The sequence below is a fragment of the Anthonomus grandis genome, chromosome 7 (assembly GCF_022605725.1).
Source record: "Anthonomus grandis grandis chromosome 7, icAntGran1.3, whole genome shotgun sequence".
Lineage (NCBI taxonomy): Eukaryota > Metazoa > Arthropoda > Insecta > Coleoptera > Curculionidae > Anthonomus > Anthonomus grandis.
The window spans coordinates 29262455-29274569 of NC_065552.1; the positions used below are offsets into that span (position 1 = coordinate 29262455).

A 12115-nucleotide genomic window follows, 5' to 3' on the forward strand; every position below is an offset into this window, starting at 1 on the left:
TTTTCTGCTATTCCTGAAATTTCTTCTGTTTGAGTCTGCTTTCAATGTTTTTTTGTTCTCAGGTGGTCGATATACCTCGTTTATATTTACAGAGTATTTCTTATACACAGTTATTGGTGTTTAGTAGGCATTCTGGCTTGTTTTTTGATATTAAACCTTGTATGGTTTTTTTCGAAGTAAAGTTCTCCTCTTAATGTTGTTCTTAATGTATATTATGCATTATCAGTGCAGATATTATGGCTGTCTTCATATACAAGGTTTTCATATACAAATGAAGTGCTGGGCTCAGTTTGTAACTATATCGTAAACTTAATGCTTGGCCTTATTGATGTGCTTCGATGAAAGTTCGCTTGCTCTCTATCGCTTTCATCCTCCTAATTGGCTGGTCATTAATATATGGAACTCTTAACATTAAAACTTTGGGCTGCTCTAACCACTCCATGTATATGTTGACTATTACTATAAATATAGGTAAACCTATTAAATGTCTGAGGTATATCTCACTCATTGCCTTAATTATCAACTTTAATAAAATCTATTACATTTGAACTTAAGTTACATATTTTTTTTATTTGTTTACAAGCTCACAATAGATTGCGTAGAGCCATGGACTGTTGCCTGGACATAAGGATCAAGCCTGTAACGTTATTAATAAGGAAGGTAATCACCGAAATTTATGAGCTGGCTTCCCCAATTTCATTTTATTTACTTTTTTTGGCCGAATAAAATGATACAATCACGTTTTTTTATTTGCGATTTTACCCGCATAACAAACTAAATTGATATATGCATGTAGTTTGCATCAGGTGTGGCGGTTATTTCAATTTAAATCTATATCTATACTGTTGTACTAATCTATTGGGGAGTTTTTAAATAAATTGACGTTTAAATAAAACCTTTAAAATCTTTGATACTATTTTATTAAATATATGTAAAATTCGAGAAAAATTAATAATTTATTAATAATTAAACTATACTATCATTACTAAAAGATGCTGGAAGTACTAAAAGCGGCTTTGTAGACGAAACCTATAAAAAATAAGATAAAATAAGTAATATCTTGTATATTAAACTTTAAGAAAGTAACAAAAATAATATTTTAAAAATATAATTGTAATAAGCTTTTAACGCATAAAACATTATAAACCTAAAATCTGTTTGCATAATTCAATTTGACACGACTGCCGCCTGTTAAAAAATCCTTTATTTCCCAAACAATTCCCCGAAAACAAGGGAGCATATAGACAAATCCCCCGGGAATCAATAGCTTAACAAAATCCATACTAACCTTCCTATATATCCTTACGTATTGAAAACATTGAGGCAACGATTTTCAGTCTTCACTTCTCTATTTAGAGTTTCCGGGTCATCTACATCGAAAGATGTATTTTACCGTCCTAATCGTTGATCGTATTTTATGGATTACTTCTTCCTGTAAATAAAATGCGAATGGATTACATATTTGTCATAGTTTCAATCCAGAGACATCCAACGTACAATGTATACTATGCAGTGAATTAATAGATACCTCCGGGGTAATATTATAACAATAACACAACGGCAACTGGAAAATCGTAATCTAATTTATGAAAATGCAAGCACATATATCGTTGCTGAAATGAAATTGGAGGGCGTTTTATGCGATTCCGAAGGGCTCTCCAGAATTCAAATTTTATCCGGTTTCTATGCACACAAATTACGACACGCCGGTAGATTGTTTGCTGTTATTTGGCTAAACGGTCTAGAACACCTACGAGTATATTTTAATGTAATTATTATTACGTTGGACGGTCGGTTTGAAATTATGTCGGATTTTATCTCTTAACATTAAGATTTAATTTTGTCTATTTCCCATCAAATGGTAAATATTTAAAAATAATGTCATCGATGTCACTGTACAACTTACTTTTTAAATTTAAAGGAAATAAAATGATATTTTTAATAGTCGAGCCTGGACTATAAGTGCGTTTGAAATTAAAATTTATATTCAAAAGTGTCTTTTACTTAACTTTTGGATATTGCTGTTTTTTTTAAATCTTCCGTAGCAGACGTAGCAGTGAGTGACAAGGGTGAGAAAATTAGGCCTAACAGTTTTTTTTGTTTAATTTATTTAAATTCCAGACTGTGACATATTTTATTGTAATACAAACGAACATACCAAAAAAGGACAAATCAAAAAAATAAATCATTTTATAAGAGACCTTAATTCATCATATTAATGTTAAAAGAATAAAGAATAAATCAGATCAGTAAGAATTATTTTTCCATTTTATTGGTCTTCTTGAGGTCGTATGCATCACTAAGACATGGGGTAGCGAGCAAGAAATCTAATTAATTAAATTACAAATTAATCGATTAGCTGCCTTTTTCTTAAGAATCTTTTTAAGGGATGGAAGGCTGGTAATAGTCGTTCCCCGTGTTTATTGGACTACTTCTATCTTGTCTAAGAGATACCTTACATTACCATGGCCATAGATTGACGTCTAATAAAAGTAGTATAAGTACTCCTACTATATTCACCAAATTGTTGTCTCTATTTTTGTTTATGGGTTTCCTTAAGGCAAGGAAATATGTAATAGAATTATAATCCTTAAATGGATATTTCTTTATCAATAGCTTCTTTAGCCAGATGGTCAGCAATTATATGTTTTTTAATTCCAGAATGACCTTTAACCCAGGAGAATGTTACTGTGATTCTTTATTAGAGTTGAAATTATTTATAATATTTTAAAATAATTGTATTTTTATCCGGTGACCCAATAAGACTGTTCCTCGGCGATATCTCGGGAACCGTTCGTCGTATAACTTGTTTTTCTATAAAAAACCATTTCTAACTTTTATTAGCTAATGAAAAGAAATATGAAATATAATATTAGTTAATTTCCATTAAAATTTGAGTCATATCATATTAGCTATAGATGTATATATTAGCCCATTACCGTAAGATAATGCTAAGCAGTTATACTACCGATTTTAATTTTTTTTATTGTTATAGGAAGAGCTTCTCACTTCAAGGTGCTGTAGAGATAGCCTGTAGGGATAATATAGACAAAATATATATAGAACTAGCCGATCCGAACGTTTTGACAGACGTAGACTCCAAGGATGAAGATGGTAGTGGATTTATTGACAATTTATCTGGCAGACAACTTACAGCTCAAGCCAAAATAAAACTCCTGGACAACACTAAAGTTGAGTGCAGTTCTGATGATGTGTCGCGAAGTCTTGGATCAATTCATACTTCACCAAAACATAGGTCTCCTTCGTCATCACAAAACAAAGTACCTTTGATAACACCAATTACTGTTGACGTAGAGGACTTTGACTGGGTCCAAGGCGATTTGCAACAAAATCTCCAAATTTTTACAACTTGTGACTTCAAACCATATCAACATTTAAGTCCCGTGGAATTATAAGAATTGTTTATCGATGACGACATCATATAAATGATTATCGAGGAAACGTCTAGGTATGCTCTATTTAAAAACTGTCCGGATACTAAAGTATGTGTAGAAGAAATTAAATGCTACATTGGCTTACTTATTACTAGTGGTATAATGATTTATCAGGAAAATGGGTTTAATGGAACTCAAATAATGACTTGAGATATGAACTGCTTATTGCAAATTTCATGTTTTATTCACTTTGCTGAAGTGTGGAAAATGCCTCCACTAATGGACAAGATCAACAAAAAATTTAAGCTTATTTTGAGACTTAAGAGCAGACAAATCTATGATTCGATATTTTGGAAAACATAGTTGCAAGCAGTTTATCCGAGGTAAACCAGTTCGCTTCGGCTATAAAATTCAGTGTAGGAAAAGAGATATGACCAGAAGCGGTAATCTGGTTACCTCATCAACTTTGAAATGTATTAGGGAAATAACCCCTGCCACTCCCCAGAATATGAATTATTATTCGGTAAAACATCAGTGACCATAGGTTTGTTCTCACTGCAAATTTCTTACAAGTTTGAAACTATTTCCAAACCATTCTTGATGCGCATGCGTAAAATATTACAACTTCTAATCGGTTTAAAACCGTCTGTGCGAACATCAAATAAGGGTTGAGTGGAAAAGAAAAATAACCTCACTTTTTTATGCCAGTGGGAAATGGGAAAATAAATAAAACATAAACAAAACAAAATTTACACTACAACCTCAAAATAGCAGTATATTATTAATAGAGTTTAAGATTGTGTAATTATTTGCTACTTCAGGGCTTACTCTAAAATGGTCTAGAAATCTACAGTCTATTCTATTAAATTGGGACACAGTTTTATCAAAATAGTTTGATTTTTGGGCCTTATCCTCTTATCTTCTTTAAAAGTCTGTGTCAGAATCAACAAAATTATGATCAGATTCTTCCGACGATTTAAAATCATTTTCTTAAAGTGTATTATTAGACTAATCCAACAATTTAAAATACAATTTTTCAAAACGAATATCAGGGACTATACAAAACGACAAAATACAAACAACAATTTAGAGGTTATGTTCATATTCCGAAGATCGGCGTTGACTGGCTATACGAATTCTCTGACACTTTGCTTGAAATAAATCCGAAAACAAGTCTGACTATCAGATGACAATCAGAAATTTGTGTAAGAACATCAAACTTTTGATTTGAAACCGATCAGAAGTTTCTGTGCGAACGCATTTTACTCTATTACGCATGATTATTTGTCGAAAACTTGTTTCTTACTGCTGTGAGAACAAACCTCATGGTGAAACTGCTAGAAGAAGTAGAAAGGGTAAAACGGTTCCAGCCAAATAAATTCTATTGACAACTTATTTATAGACGTAAAATATTGAAGAGATAAACTGTATTAAAGTACTGGAACTGTGCGTGACAATAGATTGCCTAAGGGATGCTCTCTTACAGGAAAGAAGACCTTAGAAAAAAACCGAGAGGTACTATCGAATGTACTCTTTGTAAGGAAAATGGATTTTCATATAATCGCTGTTTTTATGATGAGATTGTCACTTTGGCATTAACATGTTTTGAAGTACAATCAATGGGATCCGTGTGCCTATATTTAAGTGTCGAGAAAACAGTGGTTCAAGCGCCTCGGCCATTTGTAATTGGAACTTATAATTCTTGTATGTGTGATGTTTATCGATGAGAATATATCAAGATACTGCAATAGTATAAGGGACAAAAAGTGGTGGTGAGGGTAAATTTACGTGGCTAATGGATGCGTTGGTGACGAATACTTGACAACTCCACAAGAAATCTGCAGGTAATCTTCCGCAATTGGAGTAAAATAACGAAATTTTATTTGAACTCTTTCGGAGTTCCACCAAAAGGTCCTGGTAAAGTTTCCATATCTTCAAGCTCAAGCCTTAAGTTTCTTTGAGGAGGGTATTTGATGGTATGTGCTATGATGAAAGAGATCATTTGATTATTTGAGTTCCCCAAAATAAACGGCGACATTGTGCTGATCCGCAATGGGTAAAACAATGTTTTTGTTTTTCACTTAAAATAAATGACACTGAATAACCATTTGTATTTTTTCATAGGTTTTTAAACTGACTAGTTAGTTATCATATGGTCACATCTAATTTTGGCTGCAGTATTAAAAATAAAAATAAAAAAATTGCTGTTAATCCTTGTCTTGTATCCCAAAAACCTAAAAAATAATCATTTGATACTTGCCTACCAAAAAAAATTAACCAGGCCTTATTGAGTTAAATTAAATATTTAAAAAACTCTCTATCTTTTTTGATACTGAACTATAAGAAAAGAGTGATCCCAATATAAATTAATAATAGAAAATATATGAAGAAAATTTATTTGAAATTACCAATCAACTTTAAAAATGTCTTATTCTACCTCTCTCATTAGCAAAGAAATCCATGTATAATGTTATATATTTACAATCGAGTGAACAAGTAGATCATTATTTAACATTAAAAAAACAAAAGTAAAAACTCGGGGGTCAGGGTCTCATTAAACATATGTATATATAATTTCTTAAATAATTACACGTGTTTCGCTCCTATCGGAGCATCAATAGGATATCTAAGTTGAATATTGTTAACCTAACCCAGCTTTAGATTTGTTGTTAGTTGTAATGGAATCTGTGTAGGTGTATGTAAGTAAAATTTTTTTAGCATATTTTATAAGCGATTTTTTTGTACTATTTTTATTTACTTTTAGGCGTGATGATGCTCCGATAGGAGCGCAACACGTGTAGCTTTTTTAGAAATTATATATACATATGTTTAATAAGACCCTGACTTGGAGTTTTTACCTTTGTTTTGTTTTTTTGTGTGATCTCTTGGAGAAAGAATGGATGATATGTTTCGATTTATTTAACATTATAAATGCAATTTTCTTTAATTTACATAATTTTAAAATTGCTTCCTTTGCTAAAATTGAGGAAGTAGCCTAGTTTATTTTAAAATTTTTGTCGAATCCCGGCTGTATAATTTTTATTATCTGTATATTATAGGTCTTCGATTCGAGCATCGAAACTCGTGGTTCTGTTGGTTTTAGTGGCATCTTTACGCAATTCCTCTTCTACAAGGAAACACGCTTATGGCAATAATAAAGTTAAAAATATATAAATCCGAAGCACTAGATTTTTGTGAGGACAATACTAAACTCATAGTAAGATAAGCAAAGAGCATCAACACACTTTATTACATGCACTGCTCCGTCTCGAGGTGATACTGCGTCTTCAAGGTTTTTACAAAGACCTAAGGTCATAGTGTTTTGATCTTCATTGGCACTGGCATTACTGGCCTACAAATTTTAGACGTACTTAATTTAGTAGGATTTTATACCGTATTCGAACTGATTTATAATTATGATTTTAAAAAGAAATAGATTCTGACATTTTTGAGTATGAAATAGTAAGCTATTTCTCATTGGACGATTTTAAGTAAGAAATTAGAAGAACAGTAATAGTTTCTTTAATAAAATAATAAAAAGGGAAATATCAGGATAATGTGTACAATATAAACTCGAAAATTTACAACTTCATGGTTTAATGGTGATGACAGTGAACTATGAGCCGAGCCTGGGTTGGAATTTCAATTACATCAGGTTAATTTTTTTTGTTACAATTAAGCATTTTGTAGTTTTGGAAAAATTATTTAATTTGAACGAAATTACTCTTAAAAAATTACTAAAAAGACAAAAGTTTTTACATATTATTAAAAAAAAAATAGTTTTTACCTTTTCTTGTAACTAAGTCCGTTATATTCGCGTAAAAAACAACCCGAAGACATCCATAATGTATTGTTTTGGTACTTTTTAGCTGTTATTTCTAATTTTCTTGTTATTATTCTTTTCTATTGACGTATTTGACGTTAAACTTAGCGTCGCGCCGTGGCAGCGTTGCCATACATGTTCTTTGATTAAAGAATTATTTTTTACTTCTACATAAATTTTTTAGTGTGTTGGGCTCGGTTGAATTGGATTGAGATGTTTTAGGTTGGATCAGATTGGGATGGGATAGAATGAATTGGGTTGGGTTGGGATAAATTGTTTTGAGTTAGAACGTTGAGCAGATGGAGGCGTAAGCTCTCCATGTGCTCGATATTTACGAGCCCTCTATATACTTGTTCACACGAATAGAACTTCAAAATGTTAAAAACTATAGAAGTTACGAACCTCTGCATACTGTATAAATTTTGCAGTGGTTTTTTTTATTTTAATTAAGCTTGTGTATAAAGCATTGCGGTTCACTAGAAAAACCCGTTCACTATTATCATGCGAAAACACTGCTATTATTTTGGCAGATAGATTTAGATGTGTTCCGCATTTTCTCTTCTTATACAGGGTGGCCATTTGAAAACGAAACAGACGCCTATTTTGGGTCCCTCAGAACATTTGCGAAAAAATCCGCGGACCCGTCAATTTTTGATTCAAGGGGGAACCATTTTTTTGCTAGTTTCGCCCCCCTGAAGGCAAAGCCCTAGCGGGGGTGACAAGGGCCCCCAAAATTTTAAATGGAACGGGGGGTCTTGATACCTTATTTTGAAGGTATTTTTATGTGGATTATAACCCTAAAGTTTTAAATCGTTACTATTTGCCTAATCGATACAGGGGCTAATAAAAGTTACAAAAACATGTCAAAATTTTTTGTGAAAAAAAATGCTTGTAAATTTAGCAGTTAAATAAATACAAAAAATTTTGTTCTCCTACGTTGTGAACCGTATTTTCTGTTGTTTTTTTTTTAATACCCGTAGGTATCTATGCCAATTCTGCAAGGGAACTCTTGGTTATTGTTGAGACTGTTATTATAGCAACAATTTGAAGTTTAATAGTGATTGTCAATTACTGATCATAGTGTGTCAAACAAATAGCTCTTTAAAGTTAGTTAGTTACAACATTGAGTGTGATAATGGTTTATTCACTTGCTGAAAGAGTTGAAATAATTTCTCTTTTCTTTGCGAACAATGAAAATGCTAATAGAACTGCCCAGCTCTTTAACACACTACAACACCCTAATCGACAGGTCCATCGCAAGTACATTTTGGAATTGGTTCAAAAATATAGGGGAACTGGGTCTGTGGCTAATAAAAAGCCCGAAATGGATAATCTAGTGGTGAATGAAGCTTTAGAAGTAGCTATTTTGGGCCATATTGTGCAAGGTCCTACACTAAGCCCAAGGAAGTTATCAACCATGTCTGGTATTAAGAGAAGCAGCATTCAGAAGATATTAAAAAAAAAAACAAGTTTCATCCGTACAAAATGCATCTCGTACAAGAACCAAACGATTGAAGAAGACGATTTTGATAGGCGAGTACAATTTTGTGAAACTATATCTGAACAAGCCGCGAATGATCCACACTTTCTATTTAATATATGTTTTTCTGACGAATGCTCCTTTTTCCTAAACGATACTGTGAATCGTCACAACTGTCGCTATTGGGCTGATTCAAATCCCAGAATATTTCGTAAGGTGCATACACAACATCCTGAAAAATTAAATGTTTGGGGTGGCATTTTTGGTAAACATATCGTCACCTTTTTATTACCTGGCAATTTAACAGGTGAGATGTACCTGGAGTTATTAGAAAATACAATTCATCCAGTATTAGTGGAGAAAATCGTCTAGTATTTCAGCAAGATGGGACGCCACCCCACTATGCTCCAAGGGTTCGTCAATATTTGGACCAAACGTTTCCAGGACAATGGATTGGAAGAAGAGGAGCTATTGAATGGCCTCCTCGTTCTCCGGACTTAAGCCCGTTAGATTTTTTTTATGGGCCATTTAAAAACTAAAATTTATGCTAGTCAGCCAACATCTAGCAAAAAAATGTTTTCCCTTGAATCAAAAATTGACGGGTCCGAGGAATTTTTCGCAAATATTTTGAGGGACCCAAAATAGGCTCTGTTTCGTTTTCAAATGGCCACCCTGTATAGGATACACTTTTTAGACGTGTCTATTTATTATAACTTACGTTGGGCTTTAGCTTAATTATCATATTATTATAGAAAAAATACACGATTTAGCAACTGCGAGTCCATACGTCAATCAATAGCAACAAGATTCGACCATCATATAGACTTGAGTAGACCCCTATTTTAGCATATTTTAAAGGCATTAAATATAATTTTTCGGCGTCCTATGTGAATCAACAGAGGTGTTTTATTTATAAACATATTCTCTGTTGTTTTCTTTCCACATATTTTCAAAAGAGGAAATTTTCAGCTATATATCAACACATATAATAATATTACTTTAACTTATTGGTGTTAGATTTTTGGTTTAAAATAAAAAGTAGAAACAGATATATCTTATTCTAAGCGCATTCTTAGCCTTAAAACCACTTCTACAAAATTTTGAACGGCAACATTGCAAGCAAAGGCTGATGTTATCTTGCGAAATTTTGTAAAACGGCTTTGTGTTTATATTCGGCATTTGTGAACTTCTGTGTTTTGTCTTTGGTTTTTGGTTGGAAAAGGAACAATATCTTATTTGAATGTTTTTGTGAACTTACGATGGTAAAAACTTGTATCGCACTATTTAGCATATATATTTCGCACTTAGCACACTATTGGAAAAAAGGTAACAAGCCCCTAACAAGTATATACCGATACTGTCATAACATCGTCTCAAGGAAAAAGCGTCATCATAAACGTAGAATAGGGGATTATACAAATAAACCTAAATAAAAACTGATTAAGAAATTTTTTATTTCCATAAATATGGTTTTTATTAGATATGTTTACTCTAATGAAGTAAATTAAAAAAATGCATAAAGAGTTCATAAGCGGTAATATTATTGATAATTTAAACCATAATCTATTATTTTGACGACATTACTGGTAAAGATTCTTTGTGTCAGTGGAATTAATAATCTGATCGAGCGGCGTTGCGATGTTGTTGCCTTTTTCTCTAATAGGCGATATTATATGCATTCATTTACCTTTGAATATTGACTTCTTTGTAGAGTATCTCATCATATTTTATTAAAAAAAAAAGCAAACTGCCCTTAGTTTTACGACAACGCTAATTCAACGCCTTTCAACATTCTAAGAAAAAATATTTGTCTCTGAAAATCTTTAATTAGAAAATACCTTTGTCCAGTCATAGGCGGTAAGAAAAAAGATTTTTATGAGGAAAACATCAAGTCACGGACCTTTAGGAATTTTGTAAACAACGTCTGGTTTATTGACATTTATTAGAAAAAATTGTCTGGAAGAGTCTTTTTTATGGGGCATAAAAGGGCTATTATCCTAATGAATTTCTTTTGTTAAAACCCAATAAAAGATATAGACTTTCAGGTTGTCTAATTATAATGTCATCTCCACCAACTTAGATTTCATACCGTAACAAAAGTTTCTATAATAAACGGTCATAAAGAGGGTTAATTTAGTGAATGGTAAAATGGGGGCATTATTCGTTTCCTAGTAAATTTTGTGAAACAATGCGGAAACTCCTTTGAATATAACACAATTTATTAAACCCCTCGTTTCGGTTATTTTCGCACTGTAGCTGATTCGGTTTCATTGTGGTGAATGTTTTAATTAGGTTGTCGGATCTCATAATGGGGTCTAATTGGGGCATTAAATAGGCATTTACCTGCATTAAATTAAAACACATGGCAATCAAGGCCATACCCAGCATAAGGTACATCGAGCAGAACACGAATTTTAGTTCTAAGATTTCTTCGATTTTTCCTCCTCCGAAAATTTTATCTCCTGGGACGAAATCTCCAAATCCGATGGTGCTGAGAGAGATGAAACAGAAGTACGAGGCATCCAAGAAAGACCACCCGGAATCCTGTTCCCATTGACAGAATAATATGGCACCACCGCAAATATATCTGAAATAGAGATTTTTTTTTTTAATCAAGAAAATCTTTAGAAATAATGGCATTTGGAAAATTAAGGTGAAAATAAATACGCATTATATTTTCTCCACCCACCTTCTACCTATATTTGATTTCGTGGTTAGGAGACTTACTTGTTCTGATTAGCACTACAATTCTTGTTGTTTTCGTACAAATTATGTAGTGATACTACGGAACTGGTTTTTTAAAAAACTAAAAAATGACTAGTCTAGTACAGAGTTAATTCAGAACGGATTTTAAAACCATAATTATAAAAAAGCTAAATCATGCAAAAATGCTGAAATGTTAACTACAAAATTTTTGTACTGCAATACAATATTGTTACTAAATGGATTTGCAAGGAATGTAATATAAAACTCCTTCCCTCTTAAAATGAAGCATCTTTTGGTTTTTTCACGAGAAAAAGCAATACTGCCGCTAATAGGCTTATATACAGAGTAATTGTCCACAGGCTTGAAATATAATATTTATTTGAGTATAGGCTTTCTTCCAATAAAATTATGAAATTAAGGATCGGCGCATCCAGGTGAAAAGGTTAATTTTTGAGCGTCGATGATTAGAGAGCTACCGTAGCTTTTTGCTTTTTTAGAATATCTTACAAGATCCCTCCTTAATTAGGTAGCTTTATACTCTTTCACGTCCATTTAAGTTATGCATTCTACTTAAAGGTTTTCAGATTTAAGGAAACCTGCCAAAAATAGCTTTAATTCCAAACTCATTTCTATATGGTGCTACATGATCTTAATTTTATTAAATCATTATAATATTTATTGTTTATTTAACTAAAATATTAGTTTCACAAG

At 32.3% G+C, this 12115-nt stretch overlaps 1 protein-coding gene across 3 annotated transcripts in view; it reads right to left on the minus strand.

Moving 5' to 3' along the window:
* Nucleotides 1–904: 904 nt before the first annotated feature.
* The window catches only part of LOC126738754 (potassium channel subfamily K member 15), a 79650-nt gene continuing 68439 nt past the window's right edge, over nt 905–12115 (minus strand). For all 3 annotated transcript variants that reach the window (XM_050444192.1, XM_050444193.1, XM_050444194.1), the window contains exons 8-10: nt 11042–11285; nt 1289–1432; nt 905–1029 (exon numbers count right to left, since the gene is read on the minus strand). In XM_050444192.1, the coding sequence (XP_050300149.1) occupies nt 1367–1432; nt 11042–11285 (310 nt within the window). In that variant the 3' untranslated portion in view covers nt 905–1029; nt 1289–1366. The remainder of the gene's footprint in view (nt 1030–1288; nt 1433–11041; nt 11286–12115) is intronic.